We start from the raw sequence: 19,117 nt of genomic DNA on the forward strand, positions 1-19,117 counted from the left end.
ATAAAAATAGCAGCAAAAGATAAACCTTATTTTTAAATGAATCAGAGGAATAAAATAGTCTTGGCAAAACACCTATCATTTTCACTAGAAACCATAAAACCCTATTCTAGCTCCAGAGGGGAGTGGACAGACAAAGAAATTATACCAGCTTAAAGAAATAAGGAGTTATCTTCTATTCAGGTATTCTGGTGCATCTGTTTAGATGTCCAGCCCTATCTTGTGATTATGGAAAACTAAAGTGGAGTAGCTTAACCTTAATGAAACAAGGATAAGGTAACCAACTAATGAAGCAGTTACCACAGAGGGGCTAATATCCAGTTAGTTGCCCATGCCCCCTTTTTTTACTGCGGTATAATTTGTCTCTCTGTACTGCTAGTTTTATAAGTGGGAACCTGCCCTCTGTTAACAAAAGTTGTTGCAATGATGAAAGTAATAATGCAGTGCTTCTCAACCTTTTTAGGCTTAATACATCCCTCATTAGATTGACAGTATCCCTTGAAAAATACCAGCTCTTTGCTTTCACTCATTTTTTGACTGCAGAAAAAATCATAGTAGGGTTGCTAACTCTGACTGAAGCTGTTTCGGGAGATTTTTTTCCCAACGTGATGTAATATCATTAATTGTACTGTTCAACGTGTTCACAATATCAATTTTCCAGATTGCTTTCAATAGTCACTGGGAGATCGATGCCGATTCTGGACGGCTCCCAGCCAATCTGGGAGGGTTGGCAACCCTAAATAATAGTAATAGAGCAACTCTTTTGTTGCCAATAACTCAAAGACCAGAACAGGACAGAATGTCTCTGACAGTGTGGATTCCTATTTGAAACCTGGGCGCATCCGGATGAATGCGCACCTGTGGTTATGTGGTGCTGAAGACCTATGTGCGGTGCCAAGTACCACACACACCACACATGCAGGCATTCCCCACGCTGCTGATTTGCAGTGTGTGTGGGGGAGGACGGTTGGGGGGCTGACACTAGGAGACTCCGATGTCAAAAAATCCTGCACTAGAAAAAGGGGGGCAGGGCATATGGCGGCAGCATGTGCTGCCCAAAACTGGAGCTTGGCTAGCCAGAGTCTCACTCTGGCTGCCAGCCAGGCACCTGCTGCTGGCTTGCCATCACTGGAGCCTTGGAAGGCCCCCAGAACCCCAGGTACGGCTGCTGGCTCCAGCACATCCTACTCCACCCAAGGCAGTTTGCTGCGTGCCAGAGCACACGTGCATGAGTGTTCCCCCGGGACAAGTAGCAGTGGCACAACTATGTGCTGCTGCTATTTGTCCCCAGGAAAACGCATATGCATGATCATCTGGACATGCCCTCTGGGTTTTTCTTGTGAATCATGCATAGGTGTTTGCAAACCTAACAGCGCTAATACTGTGTGGCACCCAACAGCACATTTAAGAAGATCTTATGGCAACTCCGGGTACTGTAGCACACTTGCTGAAAATCTCTGAGCTGATGTGTTTCAGTATGCCCCCCGTGCTTTTTCTTAAAATTCTGCAGGTGTCTACCCTCAGACTTCTCATATTTAACAAGATGTATAGAACCCCTTTTCTTAGCTTTTGGAAACAATATATTAAGTACACTTTTTCACTATTTTTATTAGCCACAGGCATGCATAATGAATCCATACAAGCATAGCAAGGGGGGAAAAATTATTTTGCAAGTTCAGTATATATTTGACTAAGTTTTGAGCTTCTGCAAAAGCAAATTCAGTTTTCCCTAGCAAATGGCTTGGCAGTTGGTATGCTAAAACTGCTGTTCATTAAACTAGTCAAGATTGTTTGGCTACTACATTTTCTCCTCCTGTTTGTTTGCTTGTTTTTATCTGTGACTTGTCATAGGTACATTGAAAGCTCTTTTGTATGCACGTGGATTGTGCATTTACTGTTTAGGACAATGGAACTGGCTTCCCCCTGGAGCGTCCACAGCCCAGCCCTGGTGCTGCAGGGCAGAGCAGGGCGGGAAAGCTCGATGGTGCCATCACAAGCCCTGTGCTGCTATGGTGAAATGCCCCCTGCCCGCCCATCAGCAGCAAGGGGCACAACTCTGCCCTGCCACCCCCACTGTTGCTGGGCAGGCAGGTGGTGCTTCTCCATGGTGGCACAGGGTTTGCGGCGGAGGCATCAAGCTTGTCCACCCCACTTTGCTGGGCTGCACTGGGGCTGGACCACGGAGGCCCCAGGGGGAGGGCAGCAGGGCAGAGAGCCTGTAGTGGGCAGCCCACGTCCTCCCCCACCCCGTGCAGAAATCTGGGGGACACATGCTCCTCATGACACCCCCTAGAAGTGCATGCAGTGGCGCAGTGCCACCTGTAGCTGTGTCCTGCTCCACACCTGGGCCTTGCGGCTGCACATTCTGGCCCCAGGCCCCGAGCCCAACACACTGCCTGGGCTGGGCAGCACCCCCAGCCCCAGTCCCAGCCGGGGTCCCAGCCCTACCCAACTCCCTTCTTCCTTCACTATGGGGGCCTCAATCTCCCCTCCTCCCTGACTTACCTGTAGGGAGCTGTTCCCCATGCTGCCTGGTGGCCTTGTGCATGTGTACATGCGCACATGTACTTGGTGCCCCCTGCCTGACCACCCTTCTCCTACTCCCCCCAGCCCCTTGCAGGCTGGAACTCTGCCAGCCTGCTAGAGGAAACCCACCGTTTCCCACGTTTTTCTCCTTTAAAGGAGAAGAGCTGGGATTTTCTCCTTAAAATGAGAAAATCTGGGTTTTACCACGTTTTTCCATTGTGAAGAGAAAACCCAGGTCCCTGATGATAACAAAACCTTGCTCTCCACTACCCCATCTGCTATAATACCTTAAATGTTTGTCAAAAAACTATAATAATATTAATTGAATGTTTTTACTATTTGGAAGCAGCATGGCAAAAATAAGAAAGCTAAGTAAGACCTCTGGAATATGCAGGAGCTTTAGGGAGCTGTTTTAAAAAAGGCCTAAGGTATGTTTTATTTTGGGGTTAGGTTTTTTGTTTGGTTTGGTTTCTAAATATAATGTGCCAGTCAGCTGATTTTCTTTTGCATTATTACACAAACTCAGTCTGTATAACAAAAGATGATTACCATGTGAAATACTGCACTAAAACTAATTCTGGTGGTACCTTCAGTATGTTAATCAAATTACTACAGTGGCGAGATTTCCAGAGTGGAAAAACTGGAATTCCTCTCACAGTGTATGAAGAAACTTAATATGTTTCAGTAGGGAGCTCAGGCGTGTACAGGAGGAGGAAGAATACCATGTCCCAACTTCCTATTCTTTCTCGTGTATGACTTTGTTTCCTTTCCTGCTTCCACCAGAAACTGTCCTCCTTTTGTTCCACCCATTCAGTTACTTGTTGCTGGTGGTCAGAAGAAGCTTGGATACCAAGCCAGGTTGAGTAGATAGTAGTTTCCCAGGTATTGTTGGCATGACTGAACTTACCTATAGCACCTCTGCTTGTAGTAGGAATGGTTCCCACTTTCCGGGTAGAGTGGACCTAACTTTTTGTCAACTGTGTGACTTCTTGGGGTAGAGATGGGGTTGAGGAGGTAAGGTGGCAGCAGTTAGATGGCTACTGGTTCGTCCCTTTTGACAAGCATTTGCTCAGTTGGCCTGATATCAATGATTGAGTGACTTTATGCACCAAGATACCATAATACATATAGGCCTAAAATTGTTAGAAGTCTGAAAATCAGAGCCTGTAGGTATTTTACAAATGCCAGCATGAAACATCATTCTTGTGACAACTAATCAGAAGGTTAGAGGCAGGCCTGAAACAATGGACTCTCAGCTACATTGTCACCCCACCAAATAATAGTTCCATTATGGAAGAGTTTGTGTATTAGTAGCTTTATACATTCTACAACTTCACACAATTAAGTGAAACCAGAATGTGCCTTAGTGTTTAAATATTTGCTCAAATATGGTCAAAATTCAACCTGCTTTATGGAAAATAGTGAATCGTTGTCATTATCACTAGGAATAGACTGCTGTTTCCCAGATGATGGTCCTATAAAATGGATTTTATAAGAAAACTGAAGATTTCCTAATCATCCGGGGGGGCGGGGAGGGGAATGGTATTTCATGGGTGCCTGGGTTTTGGGTATTATGCTTAGCAGATAATTTGATGGATATGATTGATTGCATTCCAAACTTGCAGCGGCAGGCTGGTGGTGTCCTGCTGTTACTCAGTTTGTCGAGGGGGTTACGAAGTAAATTCTGTGATAAATGTTCATCTGACTGGAGGTGCGTGGACATTGTTTTTGTTCTTGTAAAGGAGGAGGACTTTGTTATAAGTGCTTGTGAAATTCCTGCCTTATCTTGGAGAACGTTGGTGGAATGCAGACAAGTAACCAGAAAAATGCTGTGTGCATTCTTAGGCTTTATACAAAACAAATAGTTTTACTTGGTGCACAGCTGGTTTGATGGAGCATAATTTTGAAGTTTTACAACTCAGCTAGGATTTTAGCTGAGTTCTGTATAGTGTGCTCCTGATGCAGCTTTCTTTGTTTGCCTTTCTCTATATAGCCTTACTGGATCTATGAAGAGCCTGTCTGTGAAGTGCATTTTAATATTTAGATCAAACAATGATTGGAATACACTAATGCCCAGTGGGTAAACGTGTCATTTTAAGCAGCTGCCTAGCTTTCTCCCTGCTGCTCCAATTAACACATTCAGCATACACACTTGTCTGTGAGTGGGCTGTGTGTATGGATTAAACCACTTTGCTGTTTATTCATCCAGGATGTGTTTATTTCAGAGATGGATCATCGTGGCTTCTGTTTTTAGAACAAATGACATCAAACGGGGTCTTGAGCATGTGCCACAATTATTATTATGGTAGTGATGAACAGGCTACAGAAAACCTGTTTGGTCTTCAGATATGGTTCAGTCCATTGACTAATGTGTATCCCCGCCCCCCAGCCCCCTTCAAATGATGGAGACGTAGGATAGTGAAATTATAGTGCTGGGATTCCTCTTGCTGGCAGGCAGATCTTTTGAACTTTGTTCTGTTTCGTTTAAAAACCTGCATGAGATTGCATGTCCCTTTTTGCACTGTTATTTCCCTCCTTTAGCTTCTTTACATTTTGAACTATTCCAATGAATGGATTGGATAGAGGTTCTTTTTAAAGGTAAAACAATATGTTTCCTCATCAGAGCTGAAACTGTGGTTTTTCTTTAATATTATCAGAGTGGATGGTCAGAGGATCCAGTTCCACATCTCTCTTTGCTGTTTATTAATGCTCAGACAGCTTTTTGTGAAGCTTAGCTGTTGGCTAACACCAGCAAAAGGTAAACTGGGCTGATCCTGTGTGCAGGTGAAAGAGATGGAACGGTTCTTGGGCTTTGTCAGGCAGATAAGAAGGTCGAGAAGAAGAAAAGGCAAGAAGTACCGACCAGAGGAGGATTACCATGAGGGCTATGAGGATGTTTATTACTACGCTTCAGAGCATTTTCGAAGTAAGCCTTGTATAACCTCACGTTTTCGTTTTCTGTGATAAATGTTTAGTATTGTTTTTACCTTCTTCTAGATGGTCTTCTGCAGCTATTAAGGCATTATTCTTCTGCTGCATATTTATCTGTCTGGTTTTGCTGATAAGACATAAAAGGAAGCTATAATGGTACTGTAGCTTTTAAACCAGACGAGGTTTATAGACATGGTTAATATTTCAGGTGCAGTTAATTGATTCTTACTGTTGCAAGCCTTTTGTTAAAACACTTTGTATTGTACAGCGATAGGATGGCTCTATCAGAATACTTTGTTTATACAAAACATGCTTTTGCCTGTCAAAAAAAATCTTTCTGGAGGAAAAAAATGCTCCTTCATAAGTTCAAGTTGATAATGTGTGTTGTTGAGTAAAAGTCAGTCTTCTGTGCCTGAGCTGTGACCTTTTCTTTTCAGTAGAAAGTAACACAAGTGGGCTTTTTTTGTTGGTGCTTATTCAGAACTTGTAAGGAATTAAGCAATCATTTTGTTTGTTTGGTTGTCAGATGTCTGGAATAGTCCCTATACATCAAAATGTTACACCCATTTTTAAAACCCTTTCAAAAGCTGTATTGCAAACTGCTATTGCACTGGAATGATTCTCTGTACCTGTCAGTGCTCTGAGCTTGTGGTCTTTTTCTGACTTATCCCAATGGATTGGAAATGCCCAGAAATGCCTGAGGGGACAGTAGGAAGGAAGCAACACTGAGGCATCACTGAGTTTATTATTCCATTCTGTAAGTGAAAGGTATTGACAGTATAATCAGTCATGCACTAAAAATATATATATTTTAAAAGGTTTCTGCTTTTTTGGCCTGTGATTCAGGGGCTTTGCTGAGAGTCTGCTTTTTCCTGAGCACATGAAGTTTGAATATACTTTTATGCATGTATTATTTGAGTGGCTGTCAGTTTTGATTTGCCTCACTTAGACTTGCTTCCATTTTACTTAACTAAATTGTGATAAGTATTAGTTTTGGCTTAAATGCTGAAAAAAATTATAATTTAGAAAAATAGTGCATACATGTTATGGAAATATATGCAGTAACAACATCTTATTTATTGTTTTGATACCCCACTCTCCACACACCTTTACTGTTGGTAAAATACTTTAGTTTGGAGGATCAGTCAAATATATAAGGTGTGAATTTTGTTTGGGTGTTAAACTAATCCATCCCTAGTGAAATTCCTTGAATTTTGCCTTTTATACAACCTCATTTCTATATGAATAACTTCAACATAATTTGTGTATTTGTTTAATTGTTCAGGATCTTTTAAAAAGCCCTTTATTTCTTTATATGCAAAGATAACATGGCAGGTAATTGGCATTAGAAATATGAATACACTGCACCAGAAAGTGTACAACACTGTAGAAATTTTAAATTAAATTGAGTTAAAATATGCATTGTCTAGGTTTTGTCAGCTTTTATGAATATCATATATATCAGATTAGTTATGTTAACATTTTTCCATAAGCCATTGTTATAAAACCCCTTAACATAAATAAACAAGTAAACAAGCAGTGTGCACGTGCATATACACGCACACTTTTATTAATTTCAGTTGGGCCAAACATCTAATAGTGATCATGCTTTTCATTTCTACTCCACTTAATACAAGGATATTCTTTCTCCGCACTTGAGCCTGTCAGGGTTGTCTGCCACACAGTTTTTTTCAAGTGGGTGGATATACTTTCTGGAAAGCTGCATCTCCTATATCAAATTTTAAAATGAGGAATTTTTGCTGTCATTTCTATCAGTGCTTATATTTTTTAGAATTAAATAGTCACCTGCAGTATAATATACAGTTCTGCAGAGTTGCTGCAAGCACCATGTGCATCCAACTTCTAACAGCTATTTAAAATGTGTCACAGAGGACTCAAGCTCTAGAGATTTGGCTAGTCATCAAGTAGCAAAGAATCACTTATAAAGATAGCACATACATTGCATGCGTCAGTATTAGTTGGGTAGGTGCAATGTCCACTTAAGTCAATATACAAAATGTCATTTTTCTGCTATGTAAAATTGTTGAGCCTACATTTCATGTAAATTATAAAATGAAATGTGCATTTCATAGTTCAGTGTTACTACATAATGCATCAGTTAATCACTGTTTACAATATGAGTTCAGGGGAAATACAAGCCTTTTAATAGATGTTTGTTTTGTATGCATAATAAAAAATTAGAAAATTCTTTGCATGCTTCAGAAGGTCTTTTACCATATTTACCAATAGAGATGTCAGATCAGAGCTAGTGGAGTCAAAAACTTGTTTCTTCAAAAAGTATAAGCATTTTCTGTATGTGTACATTTGTCTTCTTGGTTTGTTTCCCAAAACAGTATTTTTCATATCCAAAAAAATTGTGTTTTGTTTTTGTGTTTTAATTTACCCATTGGATTTGAGAATTGCTTAAGACAAGCAATTTGGTAGTGTTGGAGTGATGTTGTAAGTATGATGGTCCAGGAAATATGAGGCAAGGGTGCTTGTGGGTAGTATCTTAAGACAAGAGTTTTACATGTAATGTTTCTTTTTGTTCTTTTTTAATGTTAACATGTAATAGTTTGTGTGCAATATCAATAAGAAATGCAAAAAACTACTTAAAAATACCTTAAGAGTCAATCAACCACACAAGCGAAAGGAAATAGTTAAAAATTGAAAAGGCGTCTGGGAATCTCAGTTAGACAGAGCTCTATTCTTAACCCAATTGTGCCTGGACATTGTAGCTCATAATGCACAGTGAATAGCACCATTTTTCTGAAGCCTCCTTCATGGAAGAGCAAATGAGTGGTGCACCAATAGGGTAAAAGCAATATTAATAAAGCTGCCTTGGCAAAAGGCTGACCTCAACTCCGGAGTTTTCTTGTTTTTTTCAGATTTAGCTACTGTTTGGTTGCATTTTGTTTACTCTCAAGTCATAGGCAAAAGGCTGGCTTGGTTTTTCACTGGAGACACAGCGATTATTATTTTTGTGGCATGCAATTTTTTGCATAGTGCTACACAACATTGATGTGACTGACCAGCATTCCTATTGCACAGCAGTAATAGTGCCACATTCATTTCAGTGAGACTTTACATTGCAAAAATGAGTAATGAAATCTCAAGCTACTTAGAAAACATGGTGCTTATTACATAAGATGCCTTGGGGAGCATGAAAACACCACCATCTAACCTGCTTCTTTTGCTGAGTCTTGGGACAGCTAAGCTGCCTTACTACGTTACTTGGATTGAACCTTAACACTAGGAATATTACATAGCAAGGGGTGTTGGAATGTTTTTGCCAATTAAAAGTGCTCTTTCACTGAAGCCAGTACATTTCACCAAGATGTTTTGGTTTCAAGTTTTCCAATGGAAAGCTTTTAAGATTGAGGGCGCTCCTATTGGTCCCTCTTAATCAGAGAATGACCCCCAATTGAAACCTGGTCTTCTCATTTTAAAAATGGGTATTTCAGTAAAATGTTGTTTTAGCAAAAGCCAGGGCTGGCCCACCCTATCCTGCAAAACCTGCAGCTGCAGGGGTCCTGCAGCTAAGGCCTCCCCACCACCACTGGCTTCTTCACATTAGGGAGCCCCAAAACTGTATCTCACAGGGGGCCCCAAAAAATTGTGGGCCTGCCCTGGCAAAAGCACTTAAAAGCTTTTCTTTCTTCTTTTCATTAGAATTAAAAACAACATTTGAAGCCTTACAAGTTGTCACAAAATGAAAGTATTGTCCTCCAGCCAGCTTTGTTACACAGCCTGATTTTTTAGGTTGATTCAAACTCCACCCTTTTGTTTTTAAATCATTAAAAAGACTGAAAGCTTTGAGTATACCATGCTGCTTAATCATCACATTTAAGCAGGAGACCTTATGAAATGGCTTTTGCATCATCATGAATTGTAAGATTTTTACAAAATCTTATAAAACTTTACTCGCCCAACTTCATTTGGCTTCACAGTTAAAAATAAATAAATAAATAAATTGTGGTTTGGCTTCTGGATATGGGCATAAATTGTGTGGTAGATGGATAAAACTGTAGCAGAGATGGCATGTTTTTGTTTGTTCTTATGCTAAGTACTCAGGAAGGGATGCATCCAAAGCATTCAGCCCATATTTCCAAGCACTAATTATGGCCTTCAAGATGGTGTCCATCAGTGGTTACAGGATTAGATCTTTTCGGAAAAGATAGTTTAATGGGGGAGGATTTTAGCAGTTTCACTTTATCTGGGGTGCAGATAGAACTCAGAAAAGATACTGTATAATACACTCTTAGTAAAAATTGCACAATACAATTGTATGACATTCCAGTAGCTAGCTTATTTTTTCAGTGTATACTCTGTAAAGGCACCAGTTTATGATAAGCAAGCCTATGCATTTAAATGAAAAAAACCCTTTCTACTTGTACATTTTGATCTATTTTGCTAGTTTTGCCATTATTATTATTATACATATCTATAATTTGTTTGTTTAACTTATTGAAGTTTAGGCCACTGGATTACTGGAAATCTTGCAGTAAAACAAAGCATATAAAACTTTTAATATTTCTTTTGATACCTTAATGTTGTTTTTCATAGGATATTTTGAAAAGGAGAGTTATTTAAGTCTTTACCTTCTCTATAAAAAAAAATGCAACTTTTATATTATAGAGCAGCAACAATTACAAATCATTTGCTGCTTTAGATGTTTTACTGATATATACATTTAAACCTCAGTGGTGCAAACACTTGCATGAGAAATCCTGCAAAATTAAATGGAATTATTTGGATGAGTAAAGCTACTCATGCATGTTTCAGAATCATGGATTTGCTCTGTGTAAATGGTATCGTTTCCAAGTGGCAATCTTTGTATCAGATATCAGCCTGGTGTCTGTTTAATAGTTAAGGCATTTAACACATACAGTCAGTCCAAACTTTATGTAACAATGTCTCTATATATTCTTAGTAAAAAACTTTTAAAACAAGTTATTCAGTAATTTCTGGATGTGTCATTTTTTGAAACACTGGGGGAACCTACTACATGTCATAGTTGGTAGGTGGGAGAGAATTGAATTGCTAATATACAATATGATCAAATATTTTAAGCCTGTATCCAGGAAAACACTCAAACATAACTTTAAGCCCATGAGTACATGTGCTTAAAAACAAGCATGAGCTTAAGTACTTTGATGGATTTAAGGCTAGTTGACTGCACACTTAGGGAAGCTATAAAAGCACTAATGCTGAACTGACTTACCATATTTGACAATTCAAAATATACAGAATTGATTCACCTGACGAAACATCTTGACTGCTACAAGTATAAACAATTAATTAGATCAGTTGGATGTTTTTGGTCTGAAGTTCCATGCTGAAAGCTGGAATCTGCTATTTGCCATAGAAATTCTGGCCCACATTCTCAATTTGAGAACTCCATGTAATGTAAGCAAGAGCAGATAAATGGTAAAGGTAACATAGAAGTTTTTTCCCAAGAAATATAAATGCAAATGAATAAATCTGGAGTTTCTAAGCTCTTTGGCATAGAAGCCCATAAGTTTCTGAGTTTCTTATCTGCTGTGTCCACAGTAGTTCAGATGCATGGGAGTTTGGATGCCTTTTAAAGGTGCCTGGAAATGAGGATGAGAAGCCATTTTAGAATAGTAGAAACCATTGCTGCAACATCTGCCCTGTAAAACAGATGTTGGATAGTAGCCACCAGTTTGAGAGATGCGGGGAAGAATGCATTCAAAGCAGTGGGGAAGGGAGTGAGGGAGAAGAAAACCAGAAAAGAAAGCAGAACATCTGAGGGAGAAGTAAACTAAACAACAAAGTAGTACATATGGAAGGAAGAAAGCGCTGTCCAGCCGGGGTGGGCAAGCCGTGGAATGGAGCTGTGAGCAGCACGTCCAGGGATGCAGGGGTGGGGGCAGCTCCTGCTGCTTGTGCACCCCAGGGGATGTACAGAGGGGCACATGCTCCCTGGATCTGTGCAGGGTAAGGGTGGGCTGCCACTGCAGGCTGGGGTTGGGGGTGGTGTCGGGCTCTCCCTGGTGGGGGAGCAGAGCCGGGGCTATGCACAGGGTGGGTGGCAGCGGCGCTGGAATGGGGGATTTGAGGGGGCCTACAGTGAATTCTGGGGTGGCCACAGCCCACCCCATAGCCCCACTCCCAGCACCACCACTGCCTGCCCCACATGAAGTCACACTGCTGGGAAGAGCCCAGCCCCACCCCAGCCCAGCTCTCAGCAGCAGCCCGCCTTTGCCCCATGCATAGATATAAGGGGTATGTGCCCCTCTGTGCCTCTCCTGGGGTACTCTAGCAGTGGGAGCCACTCCTCCTCTCTCCCTGTGCCCAGGGACAAGCCACTTGCATCTTTGTCCCACTCCCTGCACCCCCTGGCTGAGCAGTGCCTTCTCCTGCCCCAGCCCCAAACCCCACTCTTCCATCACCATGGGGGCCTCTGCCTGCCCCCCCACAACCCTTCCCTCCCCCTGCCCCTTTTCCCCCCCCCACAGACTTACCACCCAGCTGCTGCTTTCCAAGCTGCTGGGCTGCATATCAGCAATCGGATCAGTATCAGCTGATATGTCTCATTAATAATCGGACATCAGTATCAGCCGAAAAAGTCTTTATTGTCCACCCCTAGTGTTTAGAGGAATGAAAGAGATGTGAGGGGAACCAGAATGAAGAATGACAATAGATGATGAGATGAATTTTTTTCATTCATTGTACTGATTGTGGCTAACTTTTAATTTTTTGTTTGTTTAAAAAAAGCTTTCCTACTCTTGTTTTTTCTATGGAAGCAGTTACTGTCATTACAACAGTTAAGTTGCATGATTGGGAATGGGAAGATTGGCAGTTACAGGTTACAGAAGATAGTCTACACTCATCCTTTCTAATTTGCATTACATTTTGAGAAAGCATGATCTGGAGCAGCAATGTGACCAGACTTCCCTAGTTGTACTATAAGGAATAAAAAAAAAAGCAGTTGCAGTGCAGGCATAAAGACCTGATATGAATGCCAAAGTTGTTCTGTTTAGTGTCCATCTACTCTGCTAATAGGTGTGATTACAGCAAAGGTAGATATATCTGAGCTTCATTTTCATCCTGGCACCTTGGGTACCTGGATCAGTGGCAGCATAGACATCTGTACAAGTAAGTACATATCCAGTACTTGTATAGCTTGTGCCGCTGAAGCTATACTATAGTTAGTTCCTGAGCGACTAGCTGTGATATGTCTACACATGCTGCAACCACATCTTTTTTTTACTGTGTAGATGTAACTTCACAGTTTCTGATTAAACATAGAAGAATGCTGTCACCAAAGACGGTCATAGAAGACTAAAAGGGACCTCATCCACTGCTCCTATAGGCAACCATGCATAATCCCTTTCATGCACGGGTTAGATTCCCTGTGTCCACTGCTTCTGTTGGAGCACTGTTCCAGAATCCCTCTGCTCTGATTATTAGAAATCTTCTAATTCCAGCCTAAATTGAGTCAGAGTCAGTTTATACCCACTTATCTGTGCCAGCTTGTTCTTTAGCTTAAATATCTCTTCTTCCTTGTTGTTATTCCCCTGATGTTATTTTTTGAGAACAGTCATATACCCTCTTAATCTTTACTAGGCAAATAAGCCAAAATCTTTTACTCTCCTCTTATAAAATAGGATATCAATTTTCCTGAGCAACCTCATAGCCCTTCTTTGCAATAGTTCCAGTTTAAATAAATCTTTCTTGAACATGGATGATAAAAATTGTATGTGGTATTCCAATGTTACTAGTGCCTTATACAGTAGCACTAATACTTCCAACATCTAGTGGAAATATCTTGACTAACACATCCTAGGATTGCAGCCAGCTATTTCACAGCTGCGCCACTTCGGTGGCTCATTGTCAACCTGCAGTTGACCAATACACCCGTTGTCACCCTTTGTTCTCCTTTGTTGTTTGCAACTGAGGAGTTCCCAGTTTGTGGCAGGAATTCCTGTTGATAGTGCATAACCTTGCACTTTGTATTATTTAATTTCTATTCCTCCAATATCTCCAAGGTCATGCAGTTCATCTTGTGTGATATTCCAATCCTCCCCTGCATCAAAATGTCTGCTATCTTTGTGTCATCATCAAATTTAATTAGCATGCTACTTCCTGTGCCAAGGTTAATGCATAGATTGAATTTTATTAGTAGATGTCTAGAATTATGAATCCAAAAAGATGACAAAGCCAGTAGGGAAAAGTTTTCAACTAGCAATGATCACACTTCATTTCAACCTCACATACTACACTTGATCTGAGCCTACAGATGGTTCTGTGACCAAACCTCAAGAAACTCCACTAGTATTCTCTCTTTAACCTGATTGTTTCCCTTTCAGCGTAATCCTCTATAGTCACTTGCTTATCCACCTTCAAAGTTATACTAATCTTCAGCTTGTATAGTTTCAGTACAGTTAATTTCCTTTGTATCCAACATTTTACTGAATTTCAGATAGATCTAACACATTTACCTTTTCTTAAATGTTGGCTATCAAAGAAAGGGATTGGGTGAGTCTGGTACCATTTACCTTTAGTAAACCCAGGATCTCTTTTATCCCATTTTATATTTAACCTCTGTGTACTTAATTATTGTTTTCCTCAAGATTTGCTTGGAAACCTTGTGTATTGGCGTTAGGCAAACAGGCTTATAGTTGATAGATTTAGGAATGGACAGATCCTGCAGATAAATGCATGGTTGCACAGGTGGTGTTGCCACCAGGGATCCAGCCTTGGCTTCTTTGACCATGAGATGTTGCTCCAAGAAAAAGGATTGCTAGTACAAGTCAGGATTCACCTGATGAAGAGAGGAAAGAGCATCTTCATAGGCAGCTTCACTAATCTAGTGAGGAGGGCTTTAAATTGTGTACACTGCAGGATGGAGACCAAAGCCCTGAGGAAAGTGAGGAAGCAGGAGACCTGAAGAAAGCATGAGGAGGAGGGGGCAACAGGAGAAGCATGCCGAGAAAGTAGGGCAATTGGCTATTTACCTCAGGTGTCTGTACACAAATGCATAGAGCGAACGTGACTGGAATAACAGCGAGTTGGTGGGATAGCTCGCATGACTGGAGCACTGTTCAGGAAGGACAGGCAGGGAAAAATAGGTAGAGTATCTAAAAGAGTGGTATGATAGTTCAGAGCTCCAGTATGAAACTAGAGATAGGCCTGTTAAAAGTCTGTGGGTTAAGGTTAGAGGGGAGAGCAGCAACGGTGATGTTTTGGTGGGGGTCTACTATAGACCACCAGACCAGGAGAATGTGGTAGATGAGGCTTTCTTCAGACAAGTAGCGGACGTTTCCAGGTCATAGGCCCTGGTTCTCATATGGGACTTCAGTCACCCTGACATCTGCTGGGAGGGAAATACAGCAGTGCAAATGAAAACCAGGAAGTTTTTGGAGAGTGTTGAAGACAACTTCCTGGTGTGGCCGTTGAAGAGACCAACCACAGGCCAAGCTCTTTTTGACTTGCTGCTCACAAACAAGGACAAATTGGTGGGGGATGTAGAAGTAGATGCCAACTTGGGCAGCAGTAACCATGAGATGTTAAAGTTCAAGATCCTGACAAAAGGAAGAATGGAGAACAGCAGAGTATGGATCCTGGAGTTCAGGAAAACAGACTTTGATTCCCACAGGGAACTGATGGGCAGGATCCCCTGGGAGGTCAGTCTGAGGGGGAAAGGAGTCCAGGAGAGCTGCTTGTATTTTAAAGAAATGTTACTGAAGGCAGAGGAACAAACCATCCCAGTGTGCAGGAAGAATAGCAAATATGGCATCTTGGCTTAGCAGAAAACCTTGGTGAGCTTAAACACAAAAAGGAAGCTTACAAGAAGTGGAAGCTTGGACAGATGACTGGGGAGGAGTGTAAGAGTATTGCTCAGGCATGTAGGTATGAAGTCAGGAAAGCCAAAGCACAACTGAAGTTGCAGGTAATAAAGGATATGAAGAATTACAAGAAGTGTTTCTACAAGTATGTTAGCTACAAGAGGAGGATCAGGAAAGGTTCGGGTCCCTTACTAAATAGGGGAGACAATCTAGTGACATATGAGGAGGAAAAGGCTGAAGTACTCAATGTTTTTTTTACCTCGGTCTTCACAGGCCAAGGTCAGCTCCCAGACTACTGCATTGGGCAGCACAGTTTGGGGAGTAGGTGAGCAGCCCTCAGAGGTGAAAGAGCAGGTTAGGAACTATTTAAAAAACTGGACATGTACAAATCTATGGGGTCAGATGAGATGCACCTGAGGGTGCTGAAGGAGTTGGCTGATACGACTGTAGAGCTGCTGGCCATTATCTTTGAAAACTCATAGTGATCAGGGGAAGTCTCAGATGATTGGCAAAGGCCAAATATAGTGCCCATCTTAAAGGAAAGTAGGAGGATCCAGGGAAATATAGACCAGTCAACTTCACCTCAGTCCCCGGAAAAAATCATGGAGCAGGTTCTCAAGGCATCCATTTCTAAGCACTTGGAGGAGAAGAAAGTGACCAGGAACAGCCAGCACTGATTCACTGAGGACAAGTCATGCCTGACCAACCTGATTGCCCTTAATGATGAGGTTACTGGCTTTGTGGATGCAGGAAGAGCAGCAGATGTGACATATCTTGACTTTAGCAAGGCTTTTGATATGCTCACCCACAACATTCTTGCAAGCAAATTAAGGAAGTATGTGTTGCTGTAAGGTGGATAGAAAACTGGCTGAATTGTCACTCTCAATGGGTAGTGATCAATGGCTTGACGTGTAGTTGGCATCAAGTGGAATGCCCCAGGGGTCAGTCTTGGGGTCAGTATTGTTCAATATCTTCATTAGCGAACTGGAAGATGGGATAGTTTGCACTCTCAGCAAGTTTGTCGATGACACCAAGCTTGGGAGTGTATTAGATACACTAGAGGGTAGGATAAATCAGCAGTCTGCCCTTGTTCCAAAGAAGGCTAACGGCATACTGGGCTGCATTAGTAGGAGCATTGCCAGCAGATTGAGGGAAGTAATTATTCCCCTTTATTCTGCACTGGTGGGGCCACATTTGGAGTACTGTGCTCAGTTTTGCCCACCCCGCACCCCCACCACAGAAGGGGTGTGGACAAGTTGGAGAGAGTCCAGTGGAGGGCAGTGAAGATGGTTATGGGGTTGGTACACATGACTTCTAAGGACAGGTTGAGGAAACTGAGTTTATTTAGTCTGCAGAAGAGAAAACTGAAGGGGGATTAGATAGCTGTCTTCAGCTACCTGAAGGGTGGTTCCAAAGAGGATGGAGCTAGACTGTTCTCAGTGGTGGCAGATGAGAGTTAGGAGCAATGGTCTCAAGTTGCAGCAAGGGAAGTTTAGGTTAGATATTAGGAAAAACTTTCTCACTAGGAGGGAGGTAAAACATTGGAGTGGATTACCTAGAGACGTGGTGAAATCTTCATCCTTGGAGGTTTTTAAGGCCTAGCTTGACAAAGCCCTGGCTGGAATGATCTAGTTGGGGCTGGTCCTGCTTTGATCAGGGGGTAGTACTAGATGATCTTCTGAGGTCTCTTCCAACCCTCATTTTCCATGATTCTATGATGTCTTAAAAATTTTTATACTGGATCTGTGTTTTCAGATGCCAGTTCTGAGGTGGAGACTGAGCACATTAAACCTCTCAAGTTTTGCTTCCACTTCAGACATGATCATTTCCATTTCTGTATCATCATTTTCATTAGCTGTCCTGCCTTCTACCCACATATGACATCATCCTTATGGAGACTTAAGTGAAGTATTTAATTTTTGGTTCATAGCTAAATTATGGCAGTCTTGGTAGTTTGATTTCCCTTACTGTTGGCATTAAATTCAGAACGAAGGAACACGTAACTAGTTATGTAGAGCTAAAAAGTGAATGCGCCTTTTTCTAACTGACAAATCTGGGAATGATTAATAATAATGAATATGAACATTAATTAACCTTGTGATAAGCCTTTCAGGAGCATGTCTTTGCAAAAGGGTACCCTTTGCAGAAAAACTGCATAGATCAAAACATTTCTTTCCAGTGATAATATACAGGAACGTGTCGTGGACCTGTGTTAACTATAAAATCACATAGGGAAAAATGTCTTTGCATTTCACACCCTGATCTTCTTGAAAATCACATTAAGTATGAGAGAACAGACTTGTTATTGAAATATTCCCAGCACTAAGTGCCAAGGAACATGACATACCTTTGTTTTGCTTTCTGATATTTTTGCTCTTATTAATCAAGAGGCACAGGGATTTTTCAACTGTTATCCTTGTAAGCAATTATTTATATCAGTGATTTTGTTTCTGAATGCTAACCAAAGCTATAAAATACATATACAATATTTACTTATATCCAAGGTGAGAAGATTTTTCCTTCTTCAGTATGGGAGTGAAGCTCTTGTCTTGGATTTGTGTGGAAGGTGGGGGCAGGGGTGGGAAAGGACAGGCAGCTGCTCTGGCTCTGGCCCCAACTCAGGCTAGGGGTCAGTCAGAGCCACAGCTACTGCCCCCTTCCCCACCCCCTTGCCCCCATCTGTCCTCCTGCCTTCCCCACACTCAGCCTCTGCTTCTCACCCTTGCTGTTGCTTACCCTCTGTTGCTGGCCTGGAGGACATGCTGGTTCCAGTCCCTCCCCCCACCCAACAGGAGTAGTGGTGGTGATGGTGGCACCTCTGACCCTTGCCCTAGCTCTCTGGCTCTGACCCAGTCTCAGGGCTGGGGTTAGAACTGGAGCTGTTGCTGCTGCATGCACTGATGTTGGGCCCAGTGGGGGCCAGAGCTGCATGCCCCAGGCCAAAGCCAGAGCTGCAATGGAGTGTAAGCAGTGGCAGCGGGACAGTGGGGGGAAGCAAGCTGGGAAGAGGCAGGGGCACAAATGACAGAGGGGTATTGGCGGTGGGCTATGGGTGGCAGAGGACAAGGTGTTGGGGGGCAAAGGGCAGCAGTCAGGCCACTTGACTTCCCTGCCCTCTACCACCTGCCTCTTGCTGTAGTAGTATGGGGAATGAATTAAAGAGTTGCTATTACCCTTCAATAATTTGATTCTATGCATCGAAAATGATAACAAATTTTCCATGTATAGAATCTAATTATGCGGGGGAGGGTCTTAAATTCAAAGTGGTCTTGGATTAAGGGAAATATGGTAAAATAGTGCAAAGGAATGTTGCATAGATTTATTGTTACCAGGATTTCTGATCTTTATTTTGGTTTGCTTATTTGTTTAGATCTTATTTTCTTATAATGTAAAATTGGTTAATATAAAGTTAAAAATTCAAACTAGTTTACTAGAAAAAATGAAGTTCAGATTTCCCCCCCTTGAAATTAATGTTTAAATCCAGGGTGGTGAAAAATCATAAACTTTTAAAAATCAGTTGTTGACCTGTGTAACTACATACAGTTTTCATTAGCTCTTGGTGGGCATGTTTACATGAGATGCTAGTGCACATGGTAGCAAAAATCTGCTGTGCAGTAGTGTTGTTAGGCACTAACGGTGCAGCAATGATACTGTCCAGTAGTAACACACTATTGTGCAGTAGTGTTGGGAGAAAAAAAATGTGCAGCGATGGTACTTGCTTATGTAAGTAACAATTGCGCAGTCTGCTGCTCGTGTAGACACGGCCAGTGTTGACCTACCTGTGCTCAACTGAAGCCTATGAGACCTGTTATCAATGGGAGCAGTTAGTCCAAAAGTACAAAAGTCAC

The 19,117-nt window shown here is 41.8% G+C and overlaps 1 protein-coding gene across 9 annotated transcripts in view; it reads left to right on the forward strand.

The window, feature by feature from the left end:
• GRIP1 (glutamate receptor interacting protein 1) overlaps positions 1–19,117 on the forward strand; it is a 579,208-nt gene that overhangs the window by 177,432 nt on the left and 382,659 nt on the right. For 5 of the 9 annotated variants that reach the window (XM_019543261.1, XM_019543263.1, XM_019543267.1 and 2 more), the window contains exon 1: positions 4,930–5,449. The exons of 1 other annotated variant lie outside the window; for it this stretch is intronic. In XM_019543261.1, coding sequence (XP_019398806.1) covers positions 5,317–5,449 — 133 coding nt within the window. In that variant the 5' untranslated portion in view covers positions 4,930–5,316. Of the gene's footprint in view, positions 1–4,929; positions 5,450–19,117 lie in introns of those variants that run through there. 3 more of the 9 variants (XM_019543264.1, XM_019543269.1, XM_019543262.1) reach the window with 2 other exon arrangements.

The sequence above is a fragment of the Crocodylus porosus genome, unplaced genomic scaffold, assembly GCF_001723895.1.
Source record: "Crocodylus porosus isolate Cpor-Errol unplaced genomic scaffold, CroPor_comp1, whole genome shotgun sequence".
Taxonomy (NCBI): domain Eukaryota; kingdom Metazoa; phylum Chordata; order Crocodylia; family Crocodylidae; genus Crocodylus; species Crocodylus porosus.